The sequence below is a fragment of the Loxodonta africana genome, chromosome 11, assembly GCF_030014295.1.
Source record: "Loxodonta africana isolate mLoxAfr1 chromosome 11, mLoxAfr1.hap2, whole genome shotgun sequence".
Taxonomy (NCBI): domain Eukaryota; kingdom Metazoa; phylum Chordata; class Mammalia; order Proboscidea; family Elephantidae; genus Loxodonta; species Loxodonta africana.
In genome coordinates, this window is record NC_087352.1 from 76,831,208 (window position 1) to 76,850,045 (window position 18,838).

Below are 18,838 nucleotides of genomic sequence, written 5' to 3' on the forward strand. Positions count from 1 at the left end.
TTATACCTCAACATAAAACAAAAATCCTCACAAATGGACCAGTAAGCAACATCATGATAAATGGAGAAAAGATTGAAGTTGTCAAGAATTTCATTTTACTTGGATCCACAATCAGTGCCCACGGGAACAGCTGTCAGGAAATCAAATGATAGTTGCATTGGGCAAATCTGCTGCAAAAGACCTCTTTAAAGTTTTAGAAAGCAAAGATATTACTTTGAGGACTAAGGTGCACCTGACCCAAGCCACGATATCTTCAGCTGGCTTATATGCATGTGAAAGCTGGACAATGAGTAAGGAAGACTGAAGAATTGATGCCTTTGAATTATGGTGTTGGCAAAGAGTATTGAATATACAGTGGACTGCCAGAAGAATGAACCAATCTGTCTTGGAAGAAGTACAGCCAGAAAGCTCCTTAGAAGCAAGGATGGCGAAACTTCGTCTCACATACTTTGCACTTGTTGTCAGGAGGGACCAGTCCTTAGAGAAGGACATCATGCTTGGTAAAGTAGAGGGTCAGTGAAAAAGAGGAATACCGTTGATGAGATGAATTGACACAGTGGCTACAGCAATGTTCCAAAGCATAACAACAATTGTGAGGATGGCACAAGAGTGGGCAGAGCTTTGTTCTGTTGTACATAGGGCCTTTGTGAGTCGGATCCAACTCGACAGCACCTAACAACAACAACAAACCAAAATCAAACCAAACCCATTGCTGTCGAGTCAATTCCAACTCATATCAACCCTGTAGGACAGAGTAGAACTGCCCCATAGGATTTCCAAGAAGTGGCTGGTGGATTCAGACTGCTGACCTTTGGTTAGTAGCCAAGCTCTTAACTACTGCACCACCAGGTCTCCAATATTGGAATAGAGTTGAGGGAGAGGAAAAGAAGAATAACTGGATTAATGCTAAACATCTACAAGCAACTTGATTCTTCATCTTTGAGGCTCTTTTTGTTCTTCTTTTAACTAACAAAATACTAACCAAGTTGATTGTTGGCCAATTTAATTGGAACTGAGGTCTTCCAAAACTAATAACTTCAGCAAATCCTAGTGTGAAGGTTAAAGTTATATGTCAGCTTGGCTAGGCCATGATTCTCAGAGGATTTGCAGATATTGTGTAACCATCCTTCATTTTGTGATCTGATGTGAGCAGCCAGTCAGTTGAAAGGGGAGTTTCTTGGGGGTGTGGCCTGCATCCAGTATATATGGATGTTTTGGCAAAGTTCACCCTCTCTCAGCCCTCCATTCATCTCATCATCCTCTGACCTCTGGCTTTTGGGACATGGACCAGCAGCCTACCATCTGACCTGCCAATTCCGGGTTCATCATTTCCTGCAACCATGTGAGTCAGGAGATGCCTCCAGCCTGACACCTGACCCATGGATTTGGGGCTTGCCAACCTCCATAACTGTGTGAGCCATTTCCTTGAAATAAATCTGTTTCTCTCTCTCTCTCTCTGCATATATGTATATATATACTTAGCTGGTTTTACTCCTCTGAAGAACCGAGTCTTAAGACACCTAGGTACTCCTGAACACTGCAGGTCCAAACGGAAGATTTCAGCACAGGTTGGATACCTTACAAGAGGAAAGCTTGTTTCTAAAAGGGAGATTGGGAGAGGAAGACAGCAGTGCTTTTCAGGTCATTAAAAGTGTTTACGTGAAACATCACCTGCTTTTCCATTCAGGGTCCAGGCTGAGGGGTTGCACAACTTTGTTTCCAAACCTAAGGGTTAAAGAACCAAGAAATTACCTAGTGCTGTTACCTCCTCAAAGGCCTGAAGTTCTGTTTCAGGAGTGTCAGCATGAGTCTTAGCCACCTGTTTCAGAACTACTTGGAGTGTCTGGTAAAAATGCAAATTCTTGAACTGAATCCTCAGACATTCTGATTTAATGGGGGTGGGGATGCAGACCTTTCTTTTTTTTTTAAATCAAGCACTGTTAATTTGAGAAATGTGCCTACAGGTGCTAGAAATGAGGAAGAAGAGGAGGATGAAGCTGGAAACACTGTTGGGGAATGAGGGCTTGGTAGCTTCTAATTCCCTCAGTCTTAGTAGTGGCAAAGAGCTAGATGCCCTCTTAAAGTGACCAAGTATAAAGCCCAGTCATTTAGGATCACTTTTAGCTGATGGTGTGCTTGAAGTTTGAAATTAGGACAAAAACATGGTTGGGGAAATTTATGTGAAAAATAACTTTCTTGATTGGCCCTTTAGAGGGTGTGTAGGAGAAAATAAGAAAGGGAAAAAAATAGGTGCTTAAACTGAGTAAGATTAATGGCTTTAAATGTGAGGGCAGACGGAATGGGGTAATTTTGCCTGAACAGGAGGTGATGAAGGAGGTGTGAAGATGAAGTGTTGTTTTTTCAGGAGATGATGACAGCTATTCCATCTTCACTGAAGGCGTGTCAATAGGAGAGTGGCTCAAGCAGCAAATTAGGGCACCGATAAGAAAGAGAGCCCTGAAACAAAGGTTGCTGAACCTCAAAATACATTATCACACGACACGGAGATCTTCTTTTTCTAGGCAATCAACTGCAAACTATTGAGAGTGTCATTCCACAGCCACAAGAAGAGACATGCCAAATGAATTTTTAAGATATTGTCGAGCTTTATTCTGATAAATAGTGTGCTTTGGACATGTTATTCACAATTTTTGATAACTGCGCCATTAAAATTTTGACCTTTATTTGCTATTAAATGTCATTTTAGCTTATTTGAATTTGCTGTGACACTGGTAATTTCTTTTGCCTGTAACATTGTTTCCTTATAAGATTTATAAGGAAAGCTCTTGATAGTCTAAAATGCTTTGTTGAAGAAATTACTGTGTTAGGACTTTGTTTATTCTTATATTTTCATCACTCAGCCAATTTTCTTTAATTAATATGGACTGTCTTTGATTAACATGGACCCTGTAGCCATTTACTACAGGGAGCTACAGCTGCTAACCAAAAGGTGGGTAGTTCAAATCAACCACCTGCTCCTTGGAAACCTTATGGGTCAGTTCTACTCTGTCCAATAGGGTTGCTGTGAGCTGGAATAGACTTGGTGGCAACAGGTTAATGGGTTCCCTTAAATATCATATATTATTCACCTTAACTGCTTTTATAGTCCATTTACGTTACATCATAAGCCGCCAGCTTGTGGCCAAATGCAAAACCAGGAAGGGCAAGCTCAACCCTTATTTTGGTAGACATTACCACACTAATACACTTCAGTTAAGGTAAGTAGTAGTAGGGATACTACTCATTATCCAACTTGCTTATCTCCTTTTACTTTTTCACAGCAGACTCCTAAGAGTAAAGAGTAGGAATCTCTGAAATGCTTTGGCAGTTTATTGATTTGGGAATTCCTTGAATATGCCAACAATTGATAGAGATGCTCATTAGCAAGTCACCACTGAGTAGGGAGTTCCCAGCACCATAGGTAGCCATTATATGGCGGTATAAAAGGGAGTCCCAGATTCTGTGGCCATGTTGCCATGGCAGTCTCCTGGCCCTCAGGTTCATAAGCCAAGGAGGCACTTTCTGAGATAAATCAAAAGGGGATAAATTAAAGTGAGGCTGCCCTGGTACAAGAGAATGTTTTCAGTCCCTGCTGCTTACCAAACATGAATTAATTAAGGAAAACAAAATACCTCATAGCAGCCATTGGGTCTTCTTTTTGCTGACCCATCTGCATTAAGGGAATATTAACGGTGGAATTTCTGGTTTAGATGCCTTCAATTTTACTAAACCGTCTTTTCTCTTTTTAAATGGAATTTTAATAGTTTGAGTTTTTCTCCCATTTATAATTCTGGATAGAATACATAAGTAAATGTTCTGTTTTCTGTTGACTATATCTAATGTCATGTCCTGATTTTCCAGGCAGGGTTAGCTCCTAAACCTATGCACCCTCAATTATTTATGTTTATTCATTCATTAGTAAAATTTATTTGACATAGATGAAATTTTAATAAAGTCCAGATTTAATGTTCTTTCATAATTTTCTATTATAATCAGCTTAGGTTGTATTTTAAAATCTAGAATATAGAAAGATGCATAGATGTTCTAATTAGATATGTTTTCCCTCTTATATTCTTTGAAAATCTAATGATTTTTTAATTTAAGACCTGTAGACACTATCTTATTTGTTGTAATTTCCATTTTTATTAGAAAATACATAATTATAATAAAGCCATCTTAGAGCTCAGAAATTGCTGAGAAAAGTAATGTTTAGAAAACATTTTAACTTTTTCAAGGGCAAAATCTGAATTGTAGAGAAAGTTTGTGTAATAAATTTTGGATACAGGAAATAGAGGATTTCAGTAAGGGATGGTTGATAATTATGCATTTATTCCCATGTCATATTTAGACATTTCATATAGGTGGTGTTTATTAGTCTTGATTTTGGGAGTTCCAATAAATGTTTTTCTTCCTACAAAAAGAAAGATTGATATATGGAGGAATCATTTTAATTTCTATGTACATGTTTTTTTCTTTTATTTTTTGGTTTATATAAGAACAAATTTCTTATATAAAGACAAATTTCTTTGTTTCCTGTGGTGCTTACATGATCATTTTTGTTAGCTTAGCATTCTGACATAGTAATTTTATTATCAGTTTCATTTTTTGAACTGAATATTTTACTACCACTGAAATAAATTTATAAAATGGACTGAAGACTTGGTTGTACCTTTTAATTAAATGAAAAACATTATAGTAATATAATTACCAAACTTTGTGTGACTTCCGTGATAATAGTATTCCTATATATATGGTTGAGTTGACTTCAATAGGCCATGACTAGAACCTCTTCTATGGATGGATATGCTATTTCTCAAAAATATCTTTAGTCCAGATAAGGCACATAAAAAAACAAAACAAAGCCAAACCCATTGTCATCGAGTCGATTCCAACTCATAGCAACCCTATATATAAGGCACATAGAGGGTAGTAAATAGTTGAGTGGATAAGAGCTTGGCTGCTAACTAAAAGGCCAGCAGTTTGAATCCACCAGCCACTCCTTGGAAGACTTATGGGGCAGTTCTACTCTGTCCTATAGGGTTGCTACGAGTTGGAATTAGCTCACTGGCAAAGGGTAATAGATACTCGAGTAGAATCTCTTTTAAATTCAGTTTATAAACCAAAACAATTTTGTTATTTATGACCTACTTTAAAACCTAGAAGTTGCTGTTGACACGCCTCTCTTCCTCAACCCTCATTTCCAGTCAATAACTAAATCCTGTTAATTTGCTTCTTACATGTTTCAAAAATTTGTGCACTTCTTTTCCTTTAAACTACCAGCACCTCTTACCTCTACTATTGCATTAATTTCCGAACTGGTTTCCCTGAGCCAGCCCTTCCAGTCTGTTCTCCATACTACATTAAAGTGGTCTTTTCAATCACCAAATCTGATTTCATTATCTTTTAGTTAACATCTCTCAGTGACTTCCCATGGTGTTGATAAGATAAAGACCACCATGCTTAGCACGGCCTTCAGAGCCCACTTGTGCCTCCCCAGCCTCCTCTCCCATGCTGTTCCCTCTCTGCACTCAGGCAAACCCCATCTCCTCCTGCTGCCCAGAGCCTTTGCCGGGGCTGCTCCTCCTTCTGCTCAGCATTCCCTTTGCCTACTTTATTCCAACTCTTGGACCTCAGCTTGCCTTGTGCCCCTGACCCTCAGGCCACTTAGCATCCCCAGTTTTATGATCTTGGCGCAATATACACTTCTTCTGTAACACTTAACACAGTGGTAATTTTACTTGTAGCTGTGCGCTCTGTAAAGTCTGTCAGCCTCACAAGACCATAAGCTACGTGAAGGCAAGGGCCACGTCTGGGCTTTGATCACTGTTCTGTCTCTGGTGAGAAAATTCGTAAGAGTATGACTTTAAAACCATCAGAAACCTTTAAGCATCAATTTTTATCTTTACCGCTAGGGTTTGTTGGGATATTTCCTTACGTGTGTGGCTGTGTTGTTTTAAAGGTGGCTGTTCTCATCCCTTTCCGTAATCGCCATGAACATCTTCCGATTTTTTTCCTGCACCTGATTCCAGTGCTCCAGAAACAGCGGCTGGAATTTGCCTTTTATGTCATTGAACAGGTTAGAATATTTTTCAAAGTGGTAATAAGTATTTTAGACTTTACTAAACACTTAGATAAGTTTGTGTAAAAATTTCTAGCTTAAAATTAATCAAGAAATTCAAATCCTTTTTTTTTTATTTGAGTAAAGTTACATTTTGGATTCAGTCTGTATCTTTCTTTCAGCTTTTTTTTTGGTAAATATAAACAACATGCCTTGGTGAAATGAGTTGTTTATCAATTACGTACAACTTGAGTATATTAGCCTTCTATATTTTAATTACATATTCTGAATGGTCAAATTATGATTTTTTATAACTGCACCACTAATACTTATAAGATTAAATACTCCTTTTACTTCTAATATTACTCCTTTTTATGCTTCCATTGTTTATTCCTGAAAATCTCTGTAATATTTCATTTGATAGAGAAGTGGCTTATTTTGTACTTTGAGCTATTTGGGAGCTTTTAGACTCACGTGCACCTTCATCTGGACTGGTAACTAGAGTGTAATGCAAAGTTTTAGTTATTGTGAATTATACTGACACACCCTAGAATCATCTCAGTTATATACTCAGTGTTGAATTTTGAAAGGGAATTTCAGTTTATGGCCCATGAATTTAAGTATAGAAAGTCAGGAATAAAAACAACAGCAAAACATAGATAATTCTTGACTGAGGATTTCTTTGTACCTATGGGATGGTTGCTGGCTAGCCTGGAAAATCAATATTGGATCAACTCCATTAGACAATCAGGAGCTCCTGAATGAGAGCCAGGTAGTAATCCTTAAATAAAGATAGTATGTAGCGAACATTTGCTATCCTGTTTCTATAGTCTTTCATTTCAAAGTCATTGATCTTGATAGTGCAACCTTGACTGTTTTGTTACAGCCAAATGTATATATTTTGCTAGCTGTGCTGAGCCTGACACTAGTAATGAATGAAACACTAGTTTTTCGAGGATGTGACTTAACGTCAATAACTGATTAGTAAGTATGTGTCAAATAAACTGATACATAACCCATAGATTGAATAGAGGATTAAACCATGAACCTAAGAGCCCTTCCAAATGTGAGTTTCTATGGTTCTTTTAGAAGTGGAGACAATCAGGAAGAGAGTAGAATTAACAAAGTTGGCAAAGCCAGAAAAGTTCAGTCCATTTGTTTCTGAACAGATAATGTCAAAGCTGAGTTAGTCATACTTCTTTAACATAGACTATTCAAATAGGTTAGAGCGGAAATGACCCTGATTTGTTTTTTTATATTCTGTGTCTTTGTTTAAAAGCTATACCAAAACCCATTGCCATCGAGTTGATTTTGACTCAGAGCCACCCCGTAAGGACAGAGTAGAACTCCCCAGAGGGTTTCCAAGGCTGTAAATCCTTATGGAAGCAGACTGCCACATTTTTCTCCTGCAGAATTGATGGGTTCCAACTGCCAACCTTTTGGTTAGCAGCTGAGCACTTTAACCACTGTACCACCAGGGCTCATTTAAAGGCTGTACTTGGTAAAAAGAACTTAATTTTCTACCTTTTTTAACCTGTGGCTAAAATGATGTTTCAGAAACCTAAAAAACGTGTGATAACACTTGGAGACTAGTTCTCCAAGCCAGTTTATACCGCTCTCATTATTGTCACCTCATACTTCCACAATAAAATGTGTGTGATACCAAAAAAAAAAAAAAAAAAACAACAGACTTACTGGTCCAATAGAGACTGGAGAAACCCCGAGAGTATAGCCCCCGGACACCTTTATAGGTCAGTAATGAAGTCATTCCTGAGGTTCACCTTTCAGTCAAGGATTAGACAGGACTGCAAAACAAAATGAGACTAATTGGGTACACCAGGCCAGGTGCAAGGACTAGAAGGTTGGAGGGGACAGAAAAGTTGGTAATGGAGAACTCAAGGTCAAGAAGGGGAGAGTGTTGACGTGTCGTGGGTTTGGCAACCAGTGTCACAAAACAATGTGTATTAGTTTTTGAACGAGAAACTAATTTGCTCTGTACACCTTTATCTAAAGTACAATTTAGAAAAAAGAAAACATTTCATGTAGTTGGCACCAAAAAACAGAGAAAATAAAAAGTGCGTGATGCATATATAATTTTATATGACTATATTGACCTTTCCAATTGCTCTACATCATTCCCAACACTTGGTATAGTTGGTCATTTGTATTTTAGCCATTCTGTGGGTATGTAAGAGTCCACAGGTGGAGCAGCATATGGTTAAGCACTCAGCTGCTAACTAAAAGGTTACTGGTTTGAATCCACCCAGAGGTATGTCAGAAGAAAGGCCCAGCAATCTACTTCTGAAAGATTACAGCCATTGAAAACTCCATGCAGCACAGTTCTACTTTGACACACACATGATTGCCATGAGTCAAAATCAACTTGGAGGAAACTGGTCTGTTTGTTTGTTTTAAATAATGTAAAAGCTGTTGATTTAACTGGATTCCCTGGATGATATAAACAGTTCACGTGCTCAGCTGCTAACTGAAAAGTTGGAGGTTCAAGTCTACCCAGAGGCACCTCGGAAGAAAGTCCTGGCAATCTAATTCCCAAAAATCAGCCATTGAAAACCCTGTGTAGCACAGTTCTACTGATATTTGATTTAACCAAAATTTAAGATATACAGTCTGTTCTCAGTATTCTCGAATTCCGTGTTTGTGAATTTGCCTATTTGCTGAAATTTATTTGTTAATCCCGAGGTCTATACTAACTGCTCTTACTAGGACATGCTCAAAGCAGCTCGTGGGTTCCCAGCTCAGGTCCGACGAGGCTGGTTTTGTATTTGCTGATACAGTTTTTTATGGGTACTTTATTGAACATAACTGCTTCCAGTAAGGAGACTTGACTGTAATTATAGTGCGAGAGTGGGGGGGATTGAAGGAGTGGCTGTGGTGGTTTAACTCCCAGCTACCATAGTAAGACGTCAACGGTCAATGTCTGAACTTAACGAAGCAAGGGGTACCAGAACTCTCATTACTGCAAAAGGTGTACCGGAAATACCAGAATAAACAGCTGGAAGAGCTGAAGTATGTTGCTCTCAGGGTGAAAGTGGGTTAGACAAGAAACTTATTTTTGTTATAAGAAATAAAGTATGTCCACATTTAATTAAAAAAAATTTTTTTTAAAGCCTTAAAGTAGTTCGTTAAGGCTGATGTAGATATACCGGTAACGACATTATGATTTAACTCTTTTTTTTTTCCTCTCCATTTCACGGTGAAGAAAGAGATAGTAAAAAGTAAAGTGGTTTCTGTGATTACCTCAAATTAGTGCAAGACTGAGGACTAAAAAATAGTAATTTTTCCCTCTTGAGGAAGCCCTTGTGTGATGACTATGTTGTGTGTCTGATTTGCTTCTGTTGTAGTATTTTTTGTTTTGTATTTTGTATTATTTTTTAGATATAGGTAAATATTCTTTAATTTTCTTTAGATAAAAAAAAAAATTAGATACAGAAAGAAATTTATTGCCAGTGCACTTTATTTTCGCTAGTAATAAAGGGAAATAGTTGTAATAAAGGAAGTTGGGTTCTGTTGTAATAAGTTCCAAAGTTGGGTTCTGTTGTAATAAGTTCCAATTGTTTATGTCTTTAAAAATACTTTCGGTGGAAGGAGGGAGCGGGCTGACTCATTAGGGGGAGAGTAAATGGGAGTATGTAGTAAGGTGTATATAAGCTTATATGTGACAGACTGACTTGATTTGTAAACTTTCGCTTAAAGCACAATAAAAATTATTAAAAAAAATACTTTTGGTCTTTATGATAAGCATTACTAATAAAAAATTAGACTTCCCTGGCTTTGTGATCTAAGAGAAGGGTTACTGCCTTTTGATTCACTTTCTAGGGAAAAATACAGCTTCTCTTAGTCTTGACAGTATTTGAAAAGCTTTACTAGAAAATAAAACCTATATTATTTTTAATGCTTTATTTTTTCTGTTCATAAACCATATCCTGATGTATCTGAAATAAAACAGAAATATAAATGATGTGATTATATAAATGTGATGACCTACTAATAGATAGGTAGATAAAAACAAAGTTTTCTTATGTGTTACCAAGGTATAAAATGATGTAGTAAATAAATTTAACCAGTACATTTGAAAATCCTAAAGTAGATTATTTTGTTTGCTTGATTTGGGTGTGATTATTATTATTTAACCATGATTAATTAGTCACAAAAATATAGAAAAAAGTCAGACAACAAAGTTTCTGTACATTTCTGTTTTTCTGTCTGGTGCTCTCTCTCAAGACTGGCACACAGCCCTTTAACCGCGCAATGCTCTTCAATGTGGGCTTCAAAGAGGCCATGAAAGACAGCGCCTGGGACTGCGTGATTTTCCACGATGTGGACCATTTACCTGAAAATGACCGAAACTATTACGGATGTGGAGAAATGCCACGTCATTTTGCAGCAAAGCTGGATAAATACATGTATATGTAAGTAGCACATTAATACTCCTTATGGTGTGCAGTATACTTGCAAAATCATATTAAGATGATAGCAGCATGATGCTTCTGGATCTGAGGGAGCTCAAGAGCCTGAAGAGTATCTTCTTTAACTCCAGCTCATCCTTGTAGGGGGTCAGGACCCAGAGTCACCTGTCGTCCATATCAGCACTTCCCTCCACAGAGGTTTGAGTATGGCATGGTAGAAAAGAGAGTCTGCTTTCTGTAGTCAGGCAGATGTGGCTTTAAATTTGGGTTCCCACCTTTAGCGCCACAGGACTGGTAAAGTTGCATGTATCTGAACGTTGGTTTCCTTGTTCACTGGAATAATAGAGCCTGTCCATAGGGGCTGTGGGATCATATGTACTCTGTGCCAGCACATGGTTGGTACCTAACGTGTGTTGAGGCCCTCTGCTTTCCCTGCCCTTAGTGATGGTTCAGTCCAGGGAAGACCCTCTCCTCTGCAGTGTATCTGCTTCTTCCACAACTGTGGACTCTTGACATGCCTTTAACAATAGAGAAAACCAATGTCTTAATTCTCTGTGAGATACCTGGAAATGTAAAAAGTCATTGGAGCTGTGACAGTAACTTAATCGACATTAAAGCGTACAGGCCTGATCTGGGAAAGAAATCACAATTTTCATCAGCGAATGGAAGTGGAGAGAAGAGGAAAGAGCCTGGGGCAGGGAAGATGTTGCCTGCAGCCCGGCTTTGCCTGGTGCCCACCTACAGAGTAGAAAGGCTCAAAGTCTCAATGACTTGACCAAGTGAATCAACACTAAAACATCAACGAATGCTTCTTTTGCTGGTCATTGTAATCATTAGAAAACCTTTTCTTTATTATCAGAGTACCAGAACTCAAAGCGTGAGGTTAGCTGTGGGCAGCCATCAAGGTTCAGGATCGGGTTCTTAGTGCTTCCAGAAACCTGATTTTAGTCAGTGCACTAGAGTCAAATTAGTTTCAGAGTAATTGATTTTCACTATAAAAATATAAAAATCTGTAAACAAGGGGAATCCCAGGGTGTTGCAAACGGTTAACACACTAGGCTGCTAACCAAAAGTTGGAGGTTCACGCCTACCCCGAGGTGCCTGGGAAGAAAGGCCTGGCAATCTACTTCTGAAAAATGAGCCATTGAAAAACGCTACGGAGCACAGTTCTACTCTGACACTTACGGGGCTGCCCTGACTCAGAGTTGACTTTGTGGCAACTGTTTGTTTGTTTTCCCTGTAAACCAGGGATTCTAGATTAATCGTTTTATACTTGAAGACAGTTTCTAGTGAGCAAAATATTTATGCTCATCTCGACTAATCCCAGGATTAGTGGGGTATCTTGGAAGCTTGGTTAAAAATGAGAATGTAGCTTAGGGAGAATGGAAGCAAATCCGTGCATGGACTAGACGGTGCTTTCACTAACCAAAAAAAAAAAAAACCCAAACGTGTTGCCATCAGGTCGAGTCGCTTCTGACTCATAGCGACCCTATAAGACAGAGTAGAACTGCCCCATGGGGCTTCCAGGGAGTGGCTGGTGGATTTAAACAGCTGACCTTTGGGTTAGCAGCTAAGCTCTTAGCTGCTGCACCACCAAGGCCCCAGTGCTTGCACTACAGGCATATTTTTTCCAGGCTGTAACACGAAGCCCAGCGAATCCCCCCTGCCTCACAGTGGTACCCACACTCTGGTGACTGGTGAGTAGGAAGCTCGTGCCCCCAGATTCCGTGTCTCTCTGCTCCTGGCAATGTGAAATAAATGTTACTAGACTTTTGCTTACTGAGCTCCCTTTTTCTGTTTGCTAATTTATCTATTATACCTTCAGTTTGTCTAATTTTTTTTCTATTCTGTATATAATGCAATTGATTGTTTCTAGCAAAATGACAAATGAAATTAGTGTGTTTGCCAATTTATACATGTCAGTTAACACACACACGTTTATCCGTATCTACCTAACTAATGATCTCAGGTTTCTCCCAAGCCACTAGTATGGGCGAGAATAAGCCAGCTGGCCTAGGAAACAGCAGTGGCAAGAACACTAACTGGCCCTCTTGAACCACCACCAGTATTATTACTGGAACCCTAGCTTCCCAAGTCACAGTTTAAGGGAACCTGATGAGGTCTGCTGGGACAGTATGGTTGTCTTTAGTGGCACTGTTGCTGCTGCTGTCTTGGGGTGCCTTTGGCCCACCTTAGGGACAAGACTTTCTTCTGCAACCCTAGAGTTCCATGTGAGAGCTGCTTCTCCCTGGTTCTGTGTACCACACAGGAGTCTAGCTGGCAAACAACACTTTTTCCCTTCTAGCAGCACAAAAATTAATCTGCCCCTCTTGTCTCCTAAGGCAGCTTTGTTATTGTCATGACCAGGTTTCTCCGATTTTGATTTTCGGATGCTGTGCATGGTTCTGTTCTCTCTGCTGGCCCTGTCCATTGGCCTGACCTCTGTTGAAGCTTTGAAACACCACTTCCCAGGAGCACATTCTGGGGCACAGTAATTTATTTAGGTCATCAAGTCTAGGGATGTTACCTTGACATTAGATTATTAAAAATGTACTTTAAAAACTTTACATACTTTGACAGATTCCTTGGAGTGTGAGTTTGGGAAGGGTAGAGAAAATAAAACCCAAATTTTAAAACCTAGTTATTTCTCTAAATATTGGTTCATTAAACTAAATGTATTTACAAATATCTGAGTTTTGGGAGAGTATAAATCCAAACATTATAGGAATAGGCAGCTAAATATTTCAAAATTAAGTATTATATTTGTCTTTACCAATATATATTTCTATTTTATATAATAAATAATACACTTATGACTAAATTCAATTAATTTTTTAAAAAATTTATTAGTTTAATAACATCTAACCGAAAGGTTGAAGATTTGAGTCTACCCCAGAGGTACCTTGGAAGAAAGGCCTGGTGATCTACTTCCAAACAAACCCTGTGGAGCACAGTTCTACTCTGGCACACGTGGGGTCACCATCAGTCGGAGTTGACTCGACTGCAGCTGGTTTAGTTTTAACATTGCATTCATTGACAACTATTGAGTTGACATGAAAAGATCGTATGATTTTAAACACTGGGTTTTGAGTTTTCTAAAGTAACAATACTAAACATTAAATTTTGATTCACACAAATGTTTTGTTTGTACCAGAACACATTTAGATGTACTTATCTAAATATGTTTTCTCAGTTGTATTTTACATTTCCCAGAATATGATTTAATCAATATAATTATTAAATGGAAAATAGGGGTACATTTTGCAAAGCCCATTAAAGACTGGAACTTGACTTCATATGGCAGACTGTCGTGATTTCATTTTTAGAATGCTATGTCCCTGCACTCTTTCAGCCTCCCATACAAGGAGTTCTTTGGTGGTGTGAGTGGACTGACAGCCGAACAGTTTAGGAAGATCAATGGTTTTCCTAACGCCTTCTGGGGATGGGGAGGAGAAGATGATGACCTTTGGAATAGGTATGTTGAGGTAGAAATTGCTTAATTAATAGAATTTCTGTAAAGTTCATTTCTAATAGGTAAATTATACATTTCTACTACAGGAAAAGATTCTTGGGGGTGGAAAAATTTTGAGGTTCCTAAATTTTATTTTGTGTTTCTCTTTTTCTTTAAGAGTGTCTCCTGAAATTATTAGTAGCATATACATCAGTATTTTTTGCATTTTGAAATTAAAATGTATGTAATCCATTTTTAATAAGATCTTATTTCTTTGTATTTCCATTTCCATGTATTGTATCATAGAGTTCACTATGCTGGATATAATGTAACAAGACCAGAGGGAGACTTAGGGAAATACACGTCTATTCCTCATCACCATCGTGGTGAGGTCCAGTTTTTAGGACGGTAAGTTTAATGTCATCTTCAGATACCAAAGTCTCAAAGTTATTTAATACATTAATGGTTAAAAAATTGCATTGCATCTCAAAAATAAATCGGAATTTTTGCAGGTATCATTTTTCTTTATAGAAAGGAAGCACTCTTTATGCTTGTTTTGAAGAGATATATGTATACAGATATGTTTGTGTATATATATATACACACACACACACACACGAAAGCAGAGAATACCAGAAGGATGTTTACCTGTGTTTTATTGACTATGCAAAGGCATTCGACTGTGTGGATCATAACAAATTATGGATAACATTGTGAAGAATGGGAATTCCAGAAAGTAGTAGGACTTTTTCAGGGTGACTGCCCAAATGAGGAGGCCAATAAAAGAAAGTAAAAATAAAATCAACTATGAACCTGAGAATCAGTGCTGATAGTTAAGTTTGGAAGTGGTAGTTATTCTCGAGGAAAGGTGATAATCAGAACTCATTTCATAAAAGAAATTTTCTTAAAAAAGTAATGTACATTATTAGGTAAAAAAAAAACTGGAGATGCAGAAAATTATGTAGAGTATGATTTCTTTTGTGTAAGTTTAAATAAATGCAGGTTGTTTTTTTTAAGCTATTTTTATTAATCTTTTGCTCAGTCTACTTTCAGCTTTTTACATTTTAAGAATACAGATGCACTCAGGCCACTTCAAGTAATGGGAGCTCTTTCTGTTTTAAGGATACACATGACAATAAAGGTGATAACATAGGAACCAAAGAATAGCAATGTTGTTGTGCTCGTGAGGAACCTATACATAGATCAAGAGGTAGTTGTTCGGACAGAACAAGGGGATACTGATTGGCTTAAAGTCAGGAAAGGAGTGCGTCAGGGTTGTATTCTTTCACCATACCTATTCAATCTGTATGCTGAGCAAATAACCTGAGAAGCTGGACTATATGAAGAAGAACAGGGCATCAGGATTGGAGGAAGACTCATTAACAACCTGCGTTATGCAGACGACACAACCTTCCTTGCTGAAAGTGAAGAGGACTTGAAGCACTTACTAATGAAGATCAAAGACCACAGCCTTCAGTATGGATTACACCTCAACATAAAGAAAACAAAAATCCTCACCACTGGACCAATGAGCAACATCATGATAATCAGAGAAAAGATTGAAGTTGTCAAGGGTTTCATTTTACTTGGATCCACAATCAACAACCATGGAAGCAGCAGTCAAGAAATCAAAAGATGCATTGGGTAAATCTACAAAGGACCTCTTTAAAGTGTTGAAGAGCAAAGATGTCACCTTGAAGACTAAGGTGTGCCTGACCCAAGCCATGCTATTTTCAATTCATCATATACATGTGAAAGCTGGACAATGAATAAGGAAGACCAAAGAAGAATTGACGCCTCTGAATTGTGGTGTTGGTGAAGAATATTGAATATACCATGGACTGCCAAAAGAACGAACAAATCTGTCTTAGAAGAAGTACAGCCAGAATGCTCCTTAGAAGGAAGGACATACTTTGGACATGTTGTGAGGAGGGATCAGTCCCTGGTGAAGGCCATCATGCTTGGCAGCGTACAGGGTCAGCAGAAAAGAGGAAGACCCTCAATGAGGTGGATTGACTCAGTGGCTGCAACAATGAGCTCAAGCATAATAATGATTGTGAGGATGGCTCAGGACCGGGCAATGTTTCGTTCCGTTGTGCATAAGGTTGCTATGAGTTGGAACCGACTAGACGGCACCTAACAACACCACCACCATCCACCACACGTATATGTACATATATATACGGACATTAAAGGGCCTACTTAACTACTTATGTTAAGGTGTTTCCTTAACATACAACATAACACGTTTTATTAATTAAGGGGTTTTTTTTAAGTGTAAGTTTTTTAAGTTGTAAGAGGAGCCCTGGTGGCACAGTGGTTGAGAGCTACAGCTGCTAACCAAAAGGTCAGCAGTTTGAATCCACCAGCTGCTCGTTGGAAACCCTGTGGGGCAGTTCTACTCTGTCCTGTAGGGTCGCTATGAGTCGGAATCAACTTGATGGCAATGGGTTTGATTTTTTTTGTTTAAGTTGTAACAATGCAAAATAATTCTTTTAGATGGCATTTTAAGATTAATAAAAGTGCTAACTTAAAAGTGCTTTATAGATTTTTAATTATGTTTGAGAACCAAAAATTGTAAAGAACTTTAAATGCTTTAATTATAAGATGACCTTGAGCATATTTATCATCATCAACTTTTCTTTTTGGATGCATTTGTGATACTCTTCCTTTTTTCTTCTAATATTTAGGTATAAATTGCTGAGGTATTCAAAGGAGCGTCAGTACATCGATGGGTTGAACAATTTAATATATACGCCAAAAATACTGGTTGATAGGTTGTATACAAATATATCTGTAAACCTCATGCCAGAATTAGCTCCAATTGAAGACTATTAAAAAAACTAGCTCTCATGGCAAGATAGACCACAGTCCTCGGTTATAAACTTGGAGTTCACTCTTAATGGAGGCAAATGAATGGATGTGTCATGGTGCCCAGTTTTCTGAGGAGAAGAGCCAGCAGGTATTAATGTTTACAGTGTGGAACAATATCCAGTCAGACTTCTTCCATTCGTCCTGTCTACTTGGAGACACACCCTCATAGCAAGCACTGCAGAAGCGAGGTGCCATTGCTTGAGATTGGAAGTAAAGAGAGCTCCCTACAAAGAGAACATTTTTATACTAAAAACTATAATTTCCTTCAAGAGAATGCTTTATTTCCATTTAAACAGATTTTGTACATACGTGATATAAATCTGTTCAAATTGTTGAAAACTAAAATGTGTTACAGTTTTGCATGTAATTGGTTATGCCTTTAACTTTTATAGACATTTTTTATTTGCATGAGAAAAACAACATAAACTTAAGTCAGTCACTAAACAAAGGTTAACCCTTGTGTGAAATGAAGGAACTGTCAATAATTGACAGCCAACTAATACAGTAAACTGTTATACTAGTTTTGAGCTATCGACCTTCAGCCTTTTGTATAGAAATCACAGCTTTCTCAGAGTTTTAAAGGGTGAGAAGAAAGAATTTAAGCAGCTTTTCTTCCTACCAGAATTACCTATTTTTTCCTTGCTTGCTGTCTCATCAGATTTTGCTAAATCACAACCATATTGTTTATGCATATTGCATGAGTACTACCAAGAAAACCTTAAAAGTTGTGATGTGACATGATATAAAGGACCTCTTGATGTTAAATGTCTTTCCTGTACCTCTGGTATAAGTGTCAGGGATTTTGTGCCTCAAAAAATGTTCCCAAGGTTGTGTGTGTTTGTACACTGTATTTTTTTTTAATTCATAGAGAACAGCACTTTTATTACTTCCAGTTCAAATGAGCCAAAAAAAAAAAAGTCTATCTTCATTAAAAAAAAAAAAAATTTTTTTTTTTTTTTTAAAGAATGAGCTATGGAAAGCCCAGTAATACTTATACAAATGAATTATAGTATTAGATTAAATGTTCTATTTTTATGAAAATAAACTCTTAGTAGATAAAAAATTTTAAGTTTAATTATCAGAATCATAGAATTTCAGGTTTGAAAGGGATTCTTTAAGGTTGGCCAATTTAATTCAAACTATATATGTGTTTTTTACTTTTGAGAAATGATATCTCATTAATTATTAAAATTTCCTCACAGAAAGCATTATTTAATAGAATTATGTTGAAAACATAATTAGTTATTTAAATGCACTGATACTTTAATATGACATGTCTCTGAAAACAAGTTTCACTGCCCGACATCAGGTATATTACTTTATTTTTTTAATTTGGGTAGAGTTTTCCATGACAAAACCAAGCAATGCCCTTACTTTGAAAATTATCATGGTTAACCAAAGATTCTTTAAACTATCTTAAGATATTTTCACAAATTTCAAACAAAGAATTGTAGATCTGTAAAATGAGTCTTCAATGACAATGAAGAAGAATATTAATCTGTATGTGAGAGATATTTGGGTACCGTTTGCCTCATGGGTTGTTTATCTAACACAGAAAGATGGTTATTTACCTCAGGTTGTAAGTTTAATTTTGAAATTTCATTTTCTATGGCAATATTGGTAACACAAATAACCGCAAACCAAATCATAAAATAATTGAAATTCTTTTAACTTTGAGAAAACTAGTAGCTCTCTCTAGGATACTAAACAGAATTTTTCCACGTTTGTTTCTTAGAAAATTTTCCAAAATATTTATCTTTCCATTTTTGTGTGTGTACGGTACTCCAAATAATGAAAAAGCAACCCACTTGAAAAATTAAGATATTTGTCCTTAGTTTATGTACCTGTTCATTTTCTTTCTGTCATAGCCATCATACTTCTTTAATTCAATGAAATGAAAGAAAATAGATTGGGAATGTTAACATTTATTGATCACTGAAAGGCAATATGGGAATAGGAGCATAGTTAACTCAATACTTAAATATTTTAGTGGTGGGTAAAATTAGAGCTGTTTCTGTGTCTTATTAA

The 18,838-nt window shown here is 37.3% G+C and overlaps 1 protein-coding gene across 5 annotated transcripts in view; it reads left to right on the forward strand.

Annotated features, from left to right (window-relative positions):
- The window catches only part of B4GALT6 (beta-1,4-galactosyltransferase 6), a 347,211-nt gene extending 328,668 nt beyond the window's left edge, over nt 1-18,543 (forward strand). For 4 of the 5 annotated variants that reach the window (XM_064294625.1, XM_064294626.1, XM_003406340.4 and 1 more), the window contains 5 exons: nt 5,960-6,076; nt 10,301-10,488; nt 13,838-13,960; nt 14,243-14,344; nt 16,627-18,543. In XM_064294625.1, coding sequence (XP_064150695.1) covers nt 5,960-6,076; nt 10,301-10,488; nt 13,838-13,960; nt 14,243-14,344; nt 16,627-16,774 — 678 coding nt within the window. In that variant the 3' untranslated portion in view covers nt 16,775-18,543. The remainder of the gene's footprint in view (nt 1-5,959; nt 6,077-10,300; nt 10,489-13,837; nt 13,961-14,242; nt 14,345-16,626) is intronic. The other variant, XM_023543908.2, reaches the window with a different exon arrangement.
- Nucleotides 18,544-18,838: the final 295 nt, after the last annotated feature.